Source organism: Aulostomus chinensis, chromosome 10 (genome assembly GCF_037954235.1).
Source record: "Aulostomus chinensis isolate RoL2024-O1b breed Wild chromosome 10, RoL_Achi_v1.0, whole genome shotgun sequence".
Lineage (NCBI taxonomy): Eukaryota > Metazoa > Chordata > Actinopteri > Syngnathiformes > Aulostomidae > Aulostomus > Aulostomus chinensis.
The window spans coordinates 10,631,407-10,651,703 of record NC_141329.1 but is presented as its reverse complement, the minus strand read 5'-3'; the positions used below and the strand labels follow the sequence as shown (position 1 = coordinate 10,651,703).

Here is a 20,297-nt window from a genome sequence, read left to right as displayed (position 1 = left end):
CTAAACTGAGCATGTTTATGTTGCGACATAGAACAAAAACATTGGTATTGGTAATTTGGCAATATTCAAGAAGTAAAAAAAAAGAAGAGAAAAACAGAATACAAAAAGTTTGACTAACAGTAACTACAAGATCTCCATTTGGCAATATAGAAAGGCTTTTTTGAGTCTTTGACAAGTTTACATTTTGGTTTATATACAGGTGTGTGTGTGTGTGTGTGTGTGTGTGTGTGTGTGTGTGTAGAGAGAGAGAGAGAGAGAGTGTGTGAGTGAGTGAGAGACAGAGAGAGAGTGAGAGTGTCCTCCATGGGCTCCCTTTTTCAATCCAGACAGGATCACGTAGAAAATGTGGTTGTGAAAATATACACAGAAAAATCAAAAGACAGGGATTTTAAAAAAAAAGAAAGAAAAAAAAGTAAAAGTAATAAAGTTGTGGACTGGAAACAAGAAGGGCCTACAGAGTCTATGATAGGAGGGTCCCTGCCGAAATAGTCCGCTCGCCACTAGCGTTCTCAGTTCATGAACTGTGTGTATCCCTCAGCTCCCGTGACAATTACATCCATCCAGATCCTCATGGCTTCGGCTGAGGGTGCGACCATGTAGTAGAGCCGGTCGTGGGTCTTCACACAAAAGGTCAAGGAGGGGTTGGGGCTCTGGAAGATGGAAGATGACAGGTTTCATTCATATATCAGTCAGAGATTAGCACATTGGACATGAAAAAAAATCCCACAGCGCTTATCTTCAGGGTAATTATCAGCATTCATGCCTGGATCAAATGATTCTATAGCAGTGATGGTATTCGTCAGCTGCGCTTAGGTGGGTACAGGCCTCCCTGACCTGATGCTGCTACATCTATTGGCTCCACACAAACACTGTAAATGCACTCGTTTGTACTGCTGCTACACCTAATTTTGATACTGTCTACGAGCTGCACCCGGCACAGCAGGGGTACGCTAATGATCCTTGCTAACTGGCTGCTAAACTGGGATCTACAAAAAAGAAGAAACTACATAATGCAAAAAAAAATGTCATACGTGTACTTTAACATTCATCACATCTTTTTCATGCACTAATTTCATTTTTAATGCCACATTTAAGCTTCCACTGCTGTAGCTTCGTAGGACACGAAGCTATGATGCAACATGACACCACATATAAAACAATGTAAAAAAACCAAACAAACACGCATACATACACAAATTTTGATGAAAAATTGTATTACAGTAGTTTAGTACAGTTGGGCGTTTTGAAATTTAAATTTGTCAGCTACATATTTACTGCATTGTTCAGAGGTAAACTGCATGTCATAGGGGACCTTCATTAAGGCACAGCAGTGTCAGCCATATATTTGGCCCAAAAATATTACAGGGATTTTTTTTTTATTTGGCTATTTTCCTATCACTCTTTCTATCGATACAGAAAGAAATATCGTGACATGTTGTGGTGTCATTCTCACTAAAAAGACGACTGGGCACTTTAGTTCAAATGTTTGTTTTAGCATGGTTTGTCAAAACTAGTGGGGAAAAACTGAGTTTAGGCGCAAAAGAAAAAAGTTAGGAAAAGAAAGTTCAAGAATGACATCGTCTTCGGGTCAGCGTTAAATGTTATTAAATCACCTGGATATGTATTGGCTTTCCTCAGATTTGTCATCTTTTCATGAAGGCAAACAACCAGGACACTGTAAGATCAATTCAAGCCTTTCATGTTCATCATCGTCTTCCTTCCTGTCTTAAGTGACTTTAAAGTTTTTTTTCCCTCTGATTCAACTTAACTGACAGCATCACATAACAAAGTTACAGAGTTGATCAGAGCCACCCAATTAGTCTGCTGAGCACTGTGCATTACGCCAGACCATCAAACACACACACACACACACACACACACACACACACACACACACTGAAGATGAGGAGGCAGCAGCTCAGCTTTATGTTGGAGATAAAAACCTGACAAAACGTGTAAGGCTCAAGTCAAGCAGCAAGCAGACCTGATCACAAAGAGGAGACGAACGTCCAAACACAACACCTACGACTCTGTCAACAAAGGAACACTACTTTCTTTGAGTCAAACGCTTAAGAGGGAGATCAAATGAGGTTCCTGTCAAACCTTTAAAAATCGACTGCAGACAAAAATATAAGAAGATCTCAACTTGTTGTTTTCTAGCCGTTTGACTGCGAGGGAGGGAGGGAGTGAGGGAGGGGCCAAGGGGGGGGGGCAAGCAGAATTAGCAAGTCAAATTCCATATTTCTGGAGCCTTGGGTTTTAAGGGTCGATACATAGGGGGTTGAGTGAGGGGAGCCGGGTGAACAGGGAGCGTGGATACGTACACTGGTCAGATTCAAGATGACAAAGCACCTCTGTGACATTGGTGCAAACGCACAGAACAACAAAGAAAGAAAGGCAAGAGTTTGAAATGAAAGAGAATAAATTACACGTGTGCGTGTGCGTGTGTGTGCGTGAGGACAAAGCATACCTTTGTGGCACTGCGGAGGTGATCGTAATAGACCTCTTCTATAGCCTGGAAGTAGATCACACCCTTCAGCTTGGTCTCATGTTTGTCTGTAATTAAAACGGAAGAAACGTGACTAAAATAGATTGACAGTGACGGTTCCAGGCAGCCAAGGCACATCATGTCCTCCTCACCTTGACTGCTGAGAACACACGCCACGGCCATTAAGAGGAGAACTCAAACTTTGATCATGACCAATTTATTGAGTGTGATGATGGATGGAAAATGACAAGCACAGCACTTTCCCCGCTCTTTTTTTTTCTCGAAGCAGTGGTGCTCTCATTGTGTTTTCAGACTTGCCTGCATTCTTACGCTACTCTGGTACATCATTGCAGTTTGTTTCATCAGCCACTGCAGAACTGCAGTAAGGAACCGGTGGGGAACTCAACACCCCTCTTCTACCTCCAGGCACAAACACTCTACAAGCCAACTTAAGAGTAGTAGGTGGAGATGCAGCACTTCATTTCGAGGAATAACACTTTCCCTTTAATAAGCCGCTATTATCTGCTAATGACCTGTTTAGCATTCAAATAGCCCCGCCTTCGTATCTCCTTCGCCTCCACCTGAAGTTGGGTTGTGGTCGCGGATGATTAGTGGGAATTAACAGCGGTCCGTGTAATGCTCGTCACCTCTCGTTGCTCATTGTTCAAGGTCAACAGATAAGGCCGAGTGATGCATCTCAATCAGCGTCCTCGGAGAGCGCAGCGCTGAGCGCATTTTAACTATGGCAGAAGTAATCTCTGTGCACCTCCTCACCCTGGCTTGCTTTCAACAAGGTACGCTTTAAGCAGCTTTAAGCGGAACCTTCTGAGGACTTCAAAGGCCTGACAGTGAACAAGTGTCCCAAAGCTCACAGGCCGAGATCAAATTACACCGCCGTGCACGCCACACGCTACACGCACTGCCAGTGAAGGTCTGAGGACCTATGTTCTGACTGGCTGTTCATCAGCAGCAGGAAAGTCTGCCACTTGACATGTTTTACATGGATTCTGAAGCTTATTGTAATCACTTTACCAACTTCTGTGGCCCGCTGCTGCTGCTGAGCGATACAACAACATGTTCCAGACAACATCCTCTGGCACAGTCTCACCCAAACTTTCTGGTTACTGGTGACACACTTTTACTTCATAGATGAGAGCAAGTGTGAGACACGAGAAACTGGTGCTTAAACAAATGGTCCTGACTGCGCTTACTGCCATTTCTGCATTAGACCACACATCAAACATATTCTTGACAGCAGCTGCAGGAGCGTGTCTGTGTCCAGTCGGATTGACAGAGACAGCGTTGTCGTGGGAGACAGCAAAGAACTTAACAAATCCTGGGCAGCGGGGAAGAGCAATGACTGAAGTGCCTATTTGTTCTCCATGCAGCTACAGCTGAGCGGATAGTTTTCTATACAGTCTGCAATCTGATGTCAGCAGGGCACTGTAGCGCGCAACGAGACGTCAAATGAAGAAGAGACTGGCAGGAACGCTAATGCGGGTTGTTGTTTTGGAGTCTGTGGCAGCTGCTGTCTGGCTTGTTGAGACCACTCCTCACTGATCTACATACAAGATGTGATTTACTCTCTAAATATGAAGTATTGACAGACAGATGATGGAACTGGATTTGATCAAATTAATACGGAACGAATGCGGCCATCACAAAACCAAAGGCAGGACTGAGAACGTTAACATTGAAACGCAGACGACCAACAACGCTGCCCCGCTTCCACCCCAGAACTTTTAGTCCCTGAACTTTTGTCAAGGAATTACAAAAGATTCCTTCAGACAGATTTTCTCTGAATGTTCCACCCATTTACGCAAAGTAGTCGCACACACTGAGAAGCTCAAACCGGTTGCTGGTCCTTTGAGTCTTCTGCTATTACAGTCTTTACTTTTCTTATAGTCGTGTTTTGATTTATAAACCAACAACGTTTCGAGGTGTGAACAACATTCGTCATTGATTAACTTGCAGCAGATTTTGATTTACTCCCCATGACTTCACATCATTGTTTGATTATGCTGGACTTCCTCTGGTATTCAGTGGGGACTACAACAAATGTAAATACATCAATAGAAAGCTGTGGCTTCCATTAAGTTCCTGAACTGTTGAAAAGAACTGGCAGTGAACTGGCAGTGATGTTTGGGGTGTAAAACTGAATTTAGACCCTGGCCTACTTCCTCCAAACTACATGCTTGATAGAAAGAACCCTTCTTACCAACGTAGTAGGAGAAAGTCCTTTTGAGACGGTCAAAGACGAACCAGCGTTTCTTCCAGGACTTGATCTTGCCTCCCATCTTCACCAGATAGCCCTTACACATCTTCTCAGTGAGGATGATGTGGTAGCAGGTTTCCACACTGTGGCCCGACGTCTCCACGTGGGAGCGAAGGTCAAACTCCTCCTTCCTGATGGGGAGATAGCGAGTCATCGGACGGGCCTGGACCGAGTCAAACGAGAGACAGCGCAGAGAGGTTATTTACTGCTGCAACGATGCATTGATTCATCTTTTCTCTCTTTTTCTTGAAGAGTGATTATTTTGTACTTTTTCTGGCATTCCTGACAGTGAACTGACTATAGCTGGGTTTCAAAAGGTTTGCAGTATGATGGATATGACATCGATCAATAAAAAGACCAGCTGAAATTCCACTCATGTAAGAAAATAATTTGCTACTGGTGTCCTGAGTTGACCAGACGGCTATTTAATCGGTCTGACTGCCCGACAAAAAACACTCAAATTGAGGTATTCTGGTATGAAAATTCAAAGTAAAATAAAATCATATTGGCACAAAATATTAGCCAGCAGAAAGTTCTCAAAATTTTTTTTTTTTTTTATAAAAAACCTGGAAAGCTTCAGAAACCATATGTGGATAGGCCTGCCATGTAATTTCATACTGGATTATGACTTGACTGACCTGAGAGAAGTTCTTGGACCTCATCTTAACCTCCTTCTCCACGAGCTGCTGCCGGTGGAAGGTTTCATCTTGCAGTCTTTTCTCCGCCTCCTCCCGCCTCCTCCTCTCTTCTTCCAGCATCTGATGGCGAGCGAGGCTCTCCCGCTCCTAGAGGACACCGCTTTCATTACATATATGTTTTTGATCTACCGTGTGGAGAGAAGGCTTCTTCTGCAATGCTTGACGGGCTTCGTGTTCATTCATTTATGTACATTTTTCTTGGCTGGTAGTTGCCCGCTGCACAACTCCACCACAGTTGATGCTTTGAACAGATTTTTTTTTTTTTTTGTTATGTACCAATGTGGTGTTCACCTCTGAGGGAGGACACACACACACACACACACACACACACACACACACACACACGTTCGCGCACACACGTGCGTACAGAAAATTCAGACCTGTAGAGATTCAAATAAGTAAAGCTCTTTTATTCTAAGCCTCTTCCTCGAGGCACAAAGAGATGAAGACATCTGATACAGAAGCCAATAAAGATGAATGAAAGGATGTGACCCTTCTCTACATTCAATATCCCCACTAGCACTGTGAGGCCTTATCAATCATTAACTTTGATTCGAGATAATCGAGTTCTTACATTTCATAAACCCCCTTTTGAAGTCAAAACCTTACCCGAAATTCAATAAGCCTGGCTTTCTCCATCTGCGCCTCCTTCAGCATTTTCTCCATCTCCATCTTCAGAGCGTCCACTCCTCCAACACTGTCAAAGACAAATGCAATTTACATTTACAATACAATGCTATTTATATTTAATCCCTTTATCAGCATCTCCTTCTGTTTTATCTGCCGAGTATAGTTCTGAAAAAAAAAAAACACTTAAATGGAGTGTAGAGCATTTAAAAAGTTGAAACAATCCAAGGAAAACTGGTTCTGGTCAGGGAGAAAATAAAAAAAAAACCTCTCAACTTAAGAGTGGTAAATGCTTTTATCATTATCATTCGCTGTCTGTCTTCATCTGTCCACCAAATTCAACTCAAACTGTTGTCCCATCTGTAAACAAAGAAATACAATTTTTAGGTGGTAAATGTGTTCAGTCTAACAACAAATGCTCAACCATGTAAAAATACCTCAAACAGCGGAGTGAACTGGATTGATTAATGCAGATGAATTTTCATCTCTAATCGTTGTGACACCAAATTGAAAATGTGCAGTTCAGCTTGTAAATGAACAAAAAAAAAAAAGGCAAATCGTTGTGAGAAAAAATACGAACCTGTGATTTTTTTATGCGAAAGGATTACAAATACGTTTTGGCTTGTTTGTGTCAATGAGGATATAACATAAGAAGGGTGGGCATTATCAACTGTGGCTTCAGTTTACACTTTTGGGTCTAAATAGTTTTTGTTGTCATCAATTTATGTATTCAATTAAAAAAAAAAAAAAGCAGGTTTAAAGAAATAAAATCATTACCGATACAAACGGTCACTCAGTGTGCAGTTGCTTCCTCTTGGGGGACTGTAAGTTGGGGTGATGGGGGCTGTAGCACCCCCTATTGTTGAGGTGCAATCGCTGCGAGTCAAAATAAATCTTAACTGACCTTTCAAATCAATACAAAATCATGAATATTGTGTTGTTGCACATCATTTATTATGATGTCATCACAGTCTATCTCCTTACACCCCCAACTTCTGACTCCCTCCCACTTTACAGCTTCTGACTTCTTTAAGTCATCAGCAACTATTTCCCTGATAGCTTCCTGGCAGCTGTGAGGGAGTCATGAGCCACGGGTGCTGCTGCGATCGTGCTGTGGCAAACACTTTAGTAACACAGCACACAACTTGTCCACATCAACAGATGGTCTCTAAATGAGCAGAGCTGTGGATAAAGACGTTAAGTAGCGGGGAGCAGTCTGTGTGTATGCTGTCATTCTTCATTTTGTAGCCTCACACAAATGGGGATACTCCACAACTGAAGCAGCTCCACTCTTGAATCATGTTGTTAAATGCGAGGCTGTAGCATGGTTCATTTAGTTTCCTCTGACAGAAGATACAGTCGTGAACACTAAGAACCCTGCTGCCAGCGAGTCTGAACAACAGTTGTTTCTTTAAAACGATCACTAGCGTCAATATACTAACGTGACAATGCTAACCAGCGGTGCAGCGAGCCCATAGTTGGAGGTTTTTGGGTCACGGGTTTGGTTTGTGTTCAGTTTGTTTTGCACCATAACAAGGATAGAAACATCCCCAGCAAATAACACCAAATGCAGACACACACACGCTGAGCAGAAATGAATCAATAACGTGAATAAACATAGTAACTTGTGTGCGTCGTTCATTTTCATTGTTGCCATTGTTGTCTGTACTCGTCTCTCAGATTTTACAGCAAGTTCCTGATGGAACCCTCAAATTTGTTGTTGTGTCGGCTTGTGCTGGCATCCCTACTGCTAACATGCATATCCTTGACATCCTAGGTTAAACATCATCACCATCTTAGTTTCCACGTCAGCATGCTAATATTTGCCAGTATATTTGATGATATATAGTATGATGTGCACATAGAGTTCCATTTTCAAACTTTAAATGCTGCTAAAAGTGAAAATGAAATGAAGCAGTCGTGCTTAATAACCAGAGCTATTTTATCACTTCTTTATCACTTCTTTCTTTGGGGGCGCAGAATATTGAGTGAGTCATAAGGCTGCTCTCCGGCTTTGCAAGGTTAAACAAAATGCAGCCATACAAATATATCATTAACTGCTTTGTTATCTCGGAGAGGAGATTGATGCAGCGGTACTTTATCAGCAGGCGCTCAAGGCTGTGGTTATTAGACATAAACACATGCACTTGATGAGAAAGATATTGGCAGTAAAAGTGAAATTGTGATTTGGAAGGGTGAGAAATATATGTTTTTTTGAAATGACAGATGGACAAAAGCGGTTGCATTTCTCTGGGATACCTGGACATGTTATCTGGCGAGCAGGCAGAGTTGTTCCCTGTGGACACGCTAGTGTCCATACTATCAGAGCTCTCCAGGCTGAGTGTGTCATAAGGCTGCTCTCCGGCTGACGGGGGCTGGTGATGCAGGATAGAGTGCTGGACCAGAGGAGGCGGGCCTATGGAGCTATGGCTGAGAGCAGGGCTGTAGGCCAGGACTGGGGAGTAAGAGGGCGAGGGGGACGAGGAGGTGATGAGATGGGGTTGCGAGCCGTGAAGCGCCTCCCACTGGCACTGAGCCTCCGCAGCCGCTCTCTGCTTGAGCTCGGCCAGACGACGACGCTGTTCTTCGATCACCTGCTGACCTGGAAGGAGGAGGGGGAGGAGGAGGAGACGGAGTTCTCATCAGTGGATCTGATAGGAGATGCAATGTTGACTGAAATTTCACCCTGTGAGCAACACAGCAAAGGTCCACTTGCTTCCTGTCAAGCCACAAATGTAAATCAACATGCTGACTGGAGGAAATCTGATCTTTCACAACTGAAGACCCATTGAACACACCTCACCAGCACCAGGCCAGAAAACTAGAAACCATGCGACACACATACAAGTATACGCTCTCCACAAGCTACACTCCCACTGGAAAAGACACAAAAAGTCCCATCAACACTAAGTTTGTGCAAAAGTTGAACATCTATCCAGATCTTTACATTTCACATCTGTGCTGGCATGTTCCAGATAATAGCTCGATACATCTGGCGCCCAGGTCGATAACACCAAAGAACTGCGAACATGCAAGATTTATTCTCCAGCAGCAGACATGTTCATGGAAGATTGATGGAAGAAGAAAGAGGGTTCGATGTTACACACAAAAGAAATGATGAAAGGAAACCTCGAAGGGGGGGGGGGGGTGGAGGAGACGAGTTAATGACACACCAGAGATGAAGAGACTGGCAGAGGAGGGTTAGAAGAAGTCAGAGTCTCAAATTAACACCCGCCAAGTGTCAAGTTGTGGTAAACGTTACCTTTGATGGATAAATCAATAGACGTCACCTGCCAGGTCGCTTTAACTTTTAGAAAAGACTTTTAAAGCCTTCAGACAGCCTCGTTTCTTTTGTCCGTCTGCTCAGTTCGCCAGGTTAGCCCAACTTGCCAACCGGATCATCAGAATGACATATTATTGTTTCATCAATTAACAATTAAGTGATTGAATTAATAAACAGCTGATTTGAGCAATTCTCTGCTTGACTCTTGGCAGGATAAATACTTTTTCAGACACTGCATTGATTGGAGAAGAAAAACTAAAAAAGGCAAGCATAAGGAATCCAACCCAACACTCATCATCTGTTGCTGAGCTGTCTACCTGCTGTTCTTCCTTCTATGGCTGGCTGGCTGGAGGTCTGGGGCTCTGCGGTCCACACACACACACACAGACAGTCAGATGTGAGGAAAAGCTAAACTGACAATTGTGACCAATTAGGGTGTCCAACCCAGCATCTGTGGGCGGAAGCCAAACAAGCTAAAAACACCAGAACATCGCTGCTTCCTCTCGTCTCCTGAAGTCACACAGAGGCGCCGATGGCACATACCAAAGTACAAGCATGTGAAGACGAGCAGATAAACGCCTCACAGTAACCAAGACTGACAAGTTCTGAAATCAGCTGTCATCATTTGGAGATTGAAGTTCAAGATGCCCACAGGATAAAGAAAGTAATAGTAGTTTACCATCTAATCTAATAAAGATGCATATATATATATATATATATATATATATATATATATATATATATATATATATATATACAGAGAGAGACAGAGAGAGAGAGAGAGAGATTGGATAATTATAACAATGGATAATTATATCAGCCCAGTTTTGCTCCAGTTTCTTCTTTGCTATCACCAATAATGCAGAAACAGTAATAAATATATGATTTACATGCATGGCAGAGTTGTTCTACTGGATGGATCGTAAACATGCATATTGACCTGTTGTACATTGGAATTCTATGTAATGTCGCACTTGTGTGGACGAAAGAGCCGATACTCACCTTTCTGCTGCAGAGCGAGCTGTCTCTTGGTCTCAATGTTCTGCAGGGTGGCAGCCAGGTTCCTCGGCAGACTGCTAGAGCTGTTGGCTGCCAGCAGAGGGCTCTAATGGGTCAGAGGGAGCAGGTGGCATACCACAGGGTTAGACATGAAAACCAGCTACGTACACAACATGGTAAACAGAAAAGCAGCCTACCTTGGAGCAAGTGTTACGACCCAATGTTGCTGCTCCCTGTTGCAGAGGGGATCCAGAGCCAGATTTGGGCTGATGAGAAGACTGTCCTGGATCGCTGTCTAGCTTGGAGCGGAACACCTGGAGAAAAAGCACAAAGACAGGAGGATGAGCTGGAATGTAGGAGGCTACTATCGTTAAAAAGCATTAGAAGAAAGCCATGAGCAGGGAGATGAAGTTTTAAACTCCACAGTGGAGGAGTTTTAAGCACCTGCAGGAAAACATTTGGGTTAAAATGAGCTGGATTTTTGTTACATCGCTGATGCTGTTAGGAGAAAATGCTGGAAATAATAAATCCCGTTTCAAGCAACATCAAAGACAGACTAAAAATCAAAAGTAACCTGTCTAACAACAAATGTGTTCGGCTTTGTATTAATACACACACTTGGAAGAGTACCCCAGAAACACTTCACTTAATGCTGCGTTGATGTATTATGAGAGTATCTGTGAAACACTGTAATGAGTCAGTGTTCACGCATCAAAACGTATTTGAAATGTTTACTGGACCTTTTATTCTGCTGCAGGCAGCTACTTTCAGCTTCCCTCCAGAATGAATGCACATGAACTAACACTCGGATCCCAGCAAGCTGCAGCTTGGAAATGTGACTTTACCCTCCACATCGAATGACAGTTCAGAAAACAAAGGTGGACTGTAGGAAAAAGACCAAATGATCATTTATGATCATGCTTGGAGTGGATTGGATTGTTTTCCTGTTTTTATTGCAAGACTTCCTTGTTTACACAAGTCTCAGGTGGTGCTTACATGATTTGAAATTTAATGATCTAGTTTAGGCATTCATAATGTTGGAATTTTACCAATATTTGGTATGCAAAATATTTTAAAACTGATTAGGCCAAAAGCCGATATTCATCAGTGTTTCTGATTCCGTGGCGATCCTAGATTGAGAATCAGCAGGTAGTACACTTGAACAGTTTTTGTAAAAGTGTAGCATGATGAAACTTGTAACTCACATCTGTACTCATTGTGTTAAGTTTTTTGTAAGCGTGAGTACATCATGATCAGATTTTTTTTTTCACTCCATAATACTGACATCAGTATCCGAGCTGATAAACCAGTGTGGTCTGAATTTTTCTCTCGCGTACAGATCCAGCACATTCTCCAAGGGTGGAGAGGCCGATGCGTGAAGGCTGCTCAAAGAAACAAAAGGATGGAGGTGAAAAGAGAAGGAGACCCTCTACCTGCAGCACAGGCCTGCGACCTGACAGCGACTTGGCTGGCAGTGGGGGAGACCAGAGCTGGCTGGAGCCCGCCATCAGCTCCTGGTACCACTGCTCTAAATCTAGCTTGGGGAGGGGAGGCCTGCTGCCCTCAGACTGGTACTGCAGAGCCCCCAGAGCAGCAGCAGCATTGGGATGGACAGATGAGGATAGAAGGGGTAGAAAAGAGGAGGAAAGAGAAGAAAAGAAAACAATGAAGAGATTAGAAAGCATTTACAGACAGTAGGAAGAGGATAGAAACATTTGTTTTATACTTTGAAAATTGTTCTTAAATATCTTCAGCATATTGTTCTCGCAGGCTGCATTATGCTTTATAGCCTCCAGCTGCCGGATCCCTGTTTTACATTCCTGTATCTTAAGTCTATGGTTCTGCTGCAATGACCCAGTTTCCCACAACAACATTAAAGTTTTCGTCTTATTCTATGTCTTACTTAAATTAATCTGTCCTTGGACACTAATATATCTCACTGCAGTCAGAGTTACCAAGCGTCGTCCAACTTACGCGAGCAGAATTACGCATATCTGAAAGAATAACACCACATTATTGTTGTAAATCCCGACTTTGCCTTTTGTGTCTCGCTCTCTCGCTCAAACAGCTGATTGAGACAAATGTGCTCGCTCCTAACATGACTATGATGCAGCTAATCACCATGTTCAATAGAACATTTTTCCTTAATGCTGCACATACTGTTATGACGCTTCTTCTGGCGGCGCCGAACAATGCCATAAAGCGGTGTGGAGAGTGGTGGCTTACATTGGTAAAAGCGGCTGTGTATGTCTGAGCTACTTTCTGCAGAACTTTGAAAAGATAGGGAGTCTGTGACTTGAGGCGAAGCTGCAGTACAACAGACAGGAAGAGCTGCCGACTGACAAATAAGATCACAGCGCTTTGAGTCTCCGTGAGCTTTAATAGACCGATTGTGCATCATCTTCATGTAAAAGGGACAGTTTTACTTTCTTTCTGGCTGAGAAGAGAGACGTTGATGTAAAGGAGGGAAACAAAGACTGAGCACTGCAATTCCAGGTGACAAAAAGGAGCGAGAGGCATCTAAGGTCCCAGACATACAGTGAGGCTTCAGAGGGAAGTGCACCTACAGAGATTATCTGTCAGGAGCTGAAGGATGAAGGACAGCACACACCTCCACAGAAAGAGACAGGGAGGAGCCATGAGGAGAGGGGAGGCAGGAGAAGGCGGGGTCTACTGCTCCAGACTGCAGGGGCTGGCGAGGCGGGGAAGTAGGAGAAGATTCCACCTTTGGCATCCCATACATCTGATTCAACTGGCCCACTGTCACATACTCCTTCCCAAACACACACACACACACACACACACACACACACACACACACACACACACACACACACACACACACAGCAGTGGCAGCGGCAGCAGATGGAGGAGGAGGAGGAGGGTGGAGGAAGAGGAGGAGGAGATACAGGAGTGAAGAAGGACACTTTAGTGAGACAGGCGGCTGGAGGGAAACATCAAATACACTTCTGCATCATGAAGGAGTGAGGGAAGGAAAAACGGTTGACAGGAACACAAAATCACAAGGGGGGCAATCGTGTACACATAAATCCTGTTATTCTACCCTAACACGAAACACTATGTGTATTGGTGTTTTTTTATATAAAGACAGGGAATTTACATCCATAGTCTCTGGCCATTATGATTATCATGATTATTGATCAGAACTCATATTAGCATCAACAACAATGTGGGCTAAAGGTTAGCTCAATAGCTCAAGTGTAACTGGGGTGTATTGTGGACAACCATTTTAACAAGGCCTAGAATAAATCCCTGAAAGAACTGCTTGCAAGTTTGCAACTGGGCGACTATTTGGACAGCATCTGCAGTTTGTCCCCTTTCTGAATGCTAGCTCTCTGAACTCCCCGAGGCAAACAACACTCTCTGAGCCAGCTAGCTGCTAGCAACCCACACACTGAAAACAACAAGTTTTGACAAAGATTAGGATCCTCGAGTAAGGCAGGCCTGCTGGGTTATTTCTGTATATAGTTGCAGAGTTTGACAAACATGACTATAAACAGCTTTTCCTGAATAGAGCATGTTTTGTTTTGTTGTCTTTTTTTTTTATAAGGGCACAGTCATCCTGGGTTTCACATGACCTATGATGATAATGACTGGCTTACAGGAAAACAAAAAAGGCTGGGCCCTTTGCAACATCTGGCCATCGATGGTCAGACAGATTAACCGAGGCAACAGGTTGATATAAAGCACCTGTCGATCCAGTAAACACAGAAATATGATTGCAGTGTAATGCCGGATGATACACAAGTATCTTACAAAATCAGCCAGAGCCTGAAAGGGGAAAATCTCAACAATTTAACACAAAGTTTTTAAAAGTTAAATTTAATAGATACCAGGCTTCTATTTCCTTAATGAATGAAAATGATGTAATCTGATCTGTGGAGGCAATATATTTTAAATCTAGTTGTTCAGCTTTAATCTGGCGGATGCAGCAATTTAAGTTAAAAAAAATAGACTTTATGGTTTAAAATGATCTTGATCAAGGACGGAGTTTGTAAGATCAGGATCTGATCATATAAAGCATTGAAAAGGTGTCTTGGTTCTAATACAGCAGATTTCAAGTGTTTAGACATCTATATGATCTTGCCTCAGCAGCATCTGGCTCTTTGGCTGCAAAAAGCTCCACTGTGCTCCCCAGCTAGTTGCTAACGGCTGCCTGCTGCGACTGAGAATGACACTGTTTAAAATCGCAGCTGGACAGCTAAATAATGAGCTGAAACTCACTAAAAAGCTCTGCGAAACTGATGTGAGTTGCAGAATGTAGGCTGATTATTCTATCATCACTACAGGCGATGGTGCTTTTAAATTTACTTATTAATCATTTTTCATTATTAATTAAAAACAGGGCTTGTATGGTGCAGTTCCTCCATAGGCAGGATATTCCAGAGGGTTATAGCTCTCACAGAGGAGGCTGACTGTCCAGATTTGCTGGGTGAGTGTCTGCTCGGATTTTCCTTGAGGTACTGTCCTTCCACAACAGGAGGAGGCGCCTAATTTATGCAGAATCTTTAAAAGGACACAAGAATCTGGTTGCTGTTCACAACTTTCCATGCTGAATAAACGTAATCTCAATAATGTGGCTTTATTAGCTTTGACGTGGAATTCCAGCTGTGTGTAAGACTTTGCAACATCCAAGCGTAAATAAGGCCTGATAGCTCTGGCTACCCAAAGAATCCCCAACATTTTAGAAAAGGACGCAAATTAGATTTTTGAAATAAGACTGATAAATATGTAAAAGTTACTGTGTAGCTAATAAAAACCTATTCATCAGCCCAATGTTAATTCGGTGGTTGATTTGATCCTCATCTAACGGCTAAAACAGGGTTAATGCAACATTACATGTAGCAGAGAGCAAAGACAGTATGATGAGCAGCACACCAGCAGAGGGAGCAACATGATATGAAAGAGGAAGTATGGAGAGAGAAACATTAGAAAGGGAGCACAAGAAGTCGGGAGACAGACGGACAGGAAGTGGTGGTACCTCGCCGGCGCCAGCTAATGCAGCATCTACAGCGAATGAGCAGCCGCGTGAGGTGGGCTTGTTGCTCTCATGGAAGCCACTGCTGCCGTACATCTTATAGACATCTGACAGCTTCAAGTACTCCTGAGCACCAGCCACCAAGAGTTAGACAGGATGAGAAGCCATGAGGACAAAACTGCACCACAATTCTCGCTTACAGTACGAACAGAGAAAGCACAGTGCTGCACAGAATCAGGCCCGTAACAATCCGGTGGTTCCAACAAGTGCAAATGGCGTCAGACGAACAGTAACACAAAGTACTTTGTTGGAAAATTAAGTGGTTGACACACCAGCAGGCGAACACACACGGGGTGCAGTTTTCACAAGGCCCAACCAGTGATTCAGTGGTAAATTAAAAGATGTGGGAACTGCGGCCTCTGGTTGGTTAGCATGATCAAGAAAAACAACCTAAGCAGAGATATTAGTCATGCTTTCTGCTTCCTCTACACACTAAATACTTTCCTCTGCATATCAAAGGTGAGCGAAGTTAGTTGTTATGTGTGTTAATTGTGGGTAAACCCTGAACATGCTAGCTCCTCACTGCCAATAACTAAAGGTAGTTGATGAATTACGTTCACAAGATGACTTTCTTGGGCCTTCAGTGTACAATTTTTTTTCCGCTGTGCTCATGGCACCAACAGGTGATTAAATTCATCTTGAAATCTTGTCAATATTACTCCTTCCTCACTGATCAATCAAAATCAAGAGTCAACAGTGGCAGAGGAGAAACTGATCCCATTAATTGTAATACATCAAAAAATAAGATTCATAATCAATACTGGAGGGCTTTTATCTCACCAGGTGTCACAGTCGTATTTTTTATCAGTTAGACTTAGTGTTTCCAAAAATGGAAGATTGTTTTTGAGAGAGGGACTCCGTGGGCACTTCCTTGAGGAGAAACCTAAATAAACAAGACTAAAAACAAATGCAGATGAGGCTGCCAACCAATATTCTAAATTCAAATATAAAGTCAAATCGTAAGCAAAACAACATACATTTTGACTGTAAACTCCCAGATCAGTCTCTCCTTGATCGCCAGACTAGGGATGTGCGCCTCATGAGTTCTGGGCCGCTGCACTTACTGAATGCATGACAGATAGCACATACAACTCTGATGATTGAATGTAGGTAAAAAATGATGGCGAGTTCACAACCAAAGCTGAAGCTGAAGAGCAGTGTGAGAATAGACAGCACTCTATGGGATTATCTTTTGGAAGAGTGGTGTTCATCCCTCCAGTAGACTTCCAGAGACTTGAAGAATCTGTCATTAAAGCTGTTCTGGCGGCTCATGGAGGCACTTCTAGCTTTCCTTGAATGTGTCACCTGTCTGTATGTTCTAGTGGAATGAGCAACGTGGGCCAGCAGCGCAAGACAGACGAAAGCCATAACGTGACCAGAGAAACAAAGAAACAAAACTAGTGGGCTTCATGCAGGCAGGGATTGTTAGTCTGGTTACCTCTGTAGGGCTGCTTGGGTACAACTGACAGACAGGGGAGGGATGTAAGTAGGAAGGAGAGGCTCTGCAGAGGGAACTCTGGGAAGAGTGGACATCCTCTAACAACAGGTCAGCCTCGCAGATATGGAGCACTTCCTGTTTTAACAGTTCAGGTGTAAATGCTTTTGACACACGTGCTGATCTTCACAAAAGAAAACAGGTACTTTGCAAAGGCCCTTCATCTGTTACAGCGTCAGCTCCCGACTACGAGTTCAACCAAGAATTAGTCTAGATTTATGTCCAGATGTGATTAAAAGATGAGTTAGCTCTACCAACAAATCATCACGTGACAAAAAGTGAACAAAGGTTAACAAAGCAAATGAAAAAGAGGTGAGATGGGGAGTCAGCCGTTAGTCATCACAGCTGTTTACGGGCCGAGGAATGTGTGTGTGTGTTCTCACTTGATAAATAAAGAGTGCAAGCAGTTCTCTCACCTCTCTCATTGCACTGGAGGACTTGGGAAAACTCTTTCCTCCTGTTAAGCTGTGGTATCTCTTCTCCAAGGCTGACAGCCTCTCCTTCTCCTGGAACACAAAGACAGACGGTTGTTTGAGCGTTAACATTGAATAGAGAGCCTCAGCACGTCTGAAGCGGCACTTTTCACTCAAAACACCCACCCAGTGGAACATGCAAAGGCTACGTTCATACTGCATTTGGGCCTCATTTTTAAACTAAGAATGTGAATAGTCAAACAACAACAAAAAACAGATCTGAGAAATAAATTTGAACTGAGTATTAAGGTTTGCAGTGTGAAAGTAGCATTAGCGCCAGTTTGAACAGTGTACCTTTTGGAGCATTTGCAGTGTGAGGGTCCTGTCTTTGGCGAGCCTCTCGCTCTCCTGAGATGCCTGCAGGCCCAGCTGATTGGCCTGGTTCTCCAGAGCAGCCACCTTTTCCTGAAAAAACAACAACAAAAAAGATTCTTATTGATCTAATGGCTGTTACAGCAATAGCAAAGCACAAGTTCATAAAATTCTGAAATACTTGGGTGGAGGAGGTGTGATTTAGTTGCCGGCACCAATTGGCTGTGGGATATTGTGCTACTGTGCTGCTTCAAACTCATTAACCGATGAGGGACTGAACTGATGCAGAAGCTGAATGAAAGCTCTTTGAGGTGGAGGTTTGCTGTACCTCACATATAACTATGCATAGTGCATTGATGCAAATCTAGAAATCCTTTTCTGTGAGGCCTGATAGGTGTAAAAGGAAAAAAATCCAATTATTTAATTCAGGGGATTTTTGGAATGCACAAAAACCCTCTTTAGTCCTGGCCCCAACTCCCCATCAAGTGCCGTCTAGTCTGACCTTCCTCTTGGCCACGCTGCTGTGGTACTCTGCTCTCTCCTGCAGCAGCTGTTGGCTGATAGTTTCTCTCTCCTCCTCCAGGCTGCTTTCTCTCTCCAACTGTTGGAACTCCAGGTCCTCAAACTTTTTTGTTCCTGCTTCCAGAGCTTCTCCATCCTAACAGAGGTCCACATCAGAGATCACAACATCAGCAGGATTAAAAAAAAAAAAAAATTCCACATATCAGATTAAAGTCATTCACAGACAAGTGTAAGTGGCTAGCAGTGAAGCTGAGACATCTTTTATATTCTTACATTTCTCAATATGGCAGAAGCAGCGGTGAAGAACATGCTTCTCCTGCAGCTATCATGTTCTGTCATTCACAGGACACAAGGGACTGTGACTTACATTCACCGCCATCACTTCCACTGTACTCTTCTACTGCTGTATGATAATAATAATAATAATAATAACCCTAATAATACCAATAATAATAATAATACTGATAAAAATAATAATAAAATAACAAATTTCAAAACAACGTTACAGAGTGCTTGTCAGGAAAAAAACATTTTAAACACAACAAACGCTGCTACACAGGATAAAAAAAATGTAATTGAGAGAAAAAAAACATTAGTTTAGAAGTTGTGATGCGAGATTTAAAAAGGAGAGGAGGAAAATGAGTTCAACAATGAAATAATCCTGCAATAAATAATGTAGAGGTAAAGCCAGCTTCAATGTAAATATATATTCTTCTGTGTATTCCAGAGATACAATGTAAAGGTTGCTCTCTCTGTATGTCACTATGTAGATGGTGACATGTTGAAGTGTTCAGCTCTTCTGTCAGAGTGTTAGAGCTCGAAGGCTATCGTGATCTTTTGTAGCCCTCGAGAAGAGGCCTTCAATGTCAGTTCACGGACATGCAAAAGAAATCGACATGTTTCTGCAAGTGGTCAAGAATCCAAACTGTCAAACAGCTATGAATAAAAAAAAGTTATGACTTTGGAGCAATGTTGGCTCCATATCTAGGGGTTATTTCAAAATGTGTAATTCTGCTCTGCAGATCTCAAAGCTCTAGATGGGGCTTTACAGAAATCCTGAACCGTGTCTGGTTCTGTAGCGTCACAGGCAATATATTTCAATCAAGGAGTGTTATTCCACTGTGCTGAAAATACTTGTGTTGTTTTTTTGGGCAGCGCTATTCACGCACAAGTAAGAAGTCACAGGATAAGAGGGAGAGCAGAGAGAGAGAATGGAACTAGTCAGGGCCTGTGTTAATTGATTAGTGAGCAGTTAGCAACATATGCCAGCCATAACCAATCACAGTGGAGACGCACATCAGAATCACACGTGCAGTGTGACCGTGTCACAAAAAGCATCAGCGGGACTGAAGTGACCAGGAGCCATCTGTGAGGGCTGCAGTAGCGTGTATGTGTGGTGTGGAGGGAACATTCTTGCAGTTTGCAACAGCAGGAAATCTGAGAGGGGCACCAAATGGGTCTCTCGCGTCACAGATTCCACGTATTTTGTCACCGCTTTGCTTGATTTCACCGAACCAAACAAAGCAGAAGTAATGTTAACCCACTGAGTGATTTTGGCTAGAATGTCTGTGTTCAGCAATCAGAGGCATGACGTGTTATACAACAGCGCTGTCATCTAGTGTGACACTGCGATGCCCTCCCAGCGCTCCCATTTCCACAGACAGTAAAGTCTACTGCAGTATTCAGCCCTGCAGAGAGTTGTAATAACAGACATAAGCATTCAGACTGGCTTGTGAACATGGCAATACGGATAGAAATGTGTGCTGCCTTTTATTTTACCCAAAAAATAATTACCATTTAACCAACATGAAATCCAGGATATAAGATGGTAGACACTGAGGTTTGTTCAGGTAGTTAGCATCTGCAGGAATTTAGCTGGGGATTTTATTCAGTTGAATAACAATAATAGGAATTTCTCAACATACCAGTGTTTCAGTTTTTTGCTATTTAATGAAAACAGCTAGTGAGAACATCAGATTTTAAGCTAAATGTGGCTAGCTTGATCTAAACTGCACCCTAACTAGCTATTTCTCTGAGCTAGAATGCAGTGAGCTGTCTAAATCACG

At 42.9% G+C, this 20,297-nt stretch overlaps 1 protein-coding gene across 3 annotated transcripts in view; it reads right to left on the bottom strand.

Moving 5' to 3' along the window:
• Positions 1-208: 208 nt before the first annotated feature.
• phldb1b (pleckstrin homology-like domain, family B, member 1b) overlaps positions 209-20,297 on the bottom strand; it is a 95,125-nt gene continuing 75,036 nt past the window's right edge. The window contains exons 11-25 of one of the 3 annotated variants that reach the window (XM_086215997.1): positions 18,212-18,367; positions 17,692-17,802; positions 17,341-17,430; positions 16,868-17,002; positions 12,982-13,143; positions 11,804-11,944; positions 10,568-10,684; positions 10,374-10,476; positions 9,689-9,733; positions 8,348-8,690; positions 6,071-6,158; positions 5,402-5,548; positions 4,707-4,926; positions 2,471-2,556; positions 209-650 (exon numbers count right to left, since the gene is read on the bottom strand). In XM_086215997.1, coding sequence (XP_086072123.1) covers positions 510-650; positions 2,471-2,556; positions 4,707-4,926; positions 5,402-5,548; positions 6,071-6,158; positions 8,348-8,690; positions 9,689-9,733; positions 10,374-10,476; positions 10,568-10,684; positions 11,804-11,944; positions 12,982-13,143; positions 16,868-17,002; positions 17,341-17,430; positions 17,692-17,802; positions 18,212-18,367 — 2,085 coding nt within the window. In that variant the 3' untranslated portion in view covers positions 209-509. The remainder of the gene's footprint in view (positions 651-2,470; positions 2,557-4,706; positions 4,927-5,401; positions 5,549-6,070; positions 6,159-8,347; positions 8,691-9,688; positions 9,734-10,373; positions 10,477-10,567; positions 10,685-11,803; positions 11,945-12,981; positions 13,144-16,867; positions 17,003-17,340; positions 17,431-17,691; positions 17,803-18,211; positions 18,368-20,297) is intronic. The other 2 variants (XM_086215998.1, XM_086215999.1) reach the window with 2 other exon arrangements.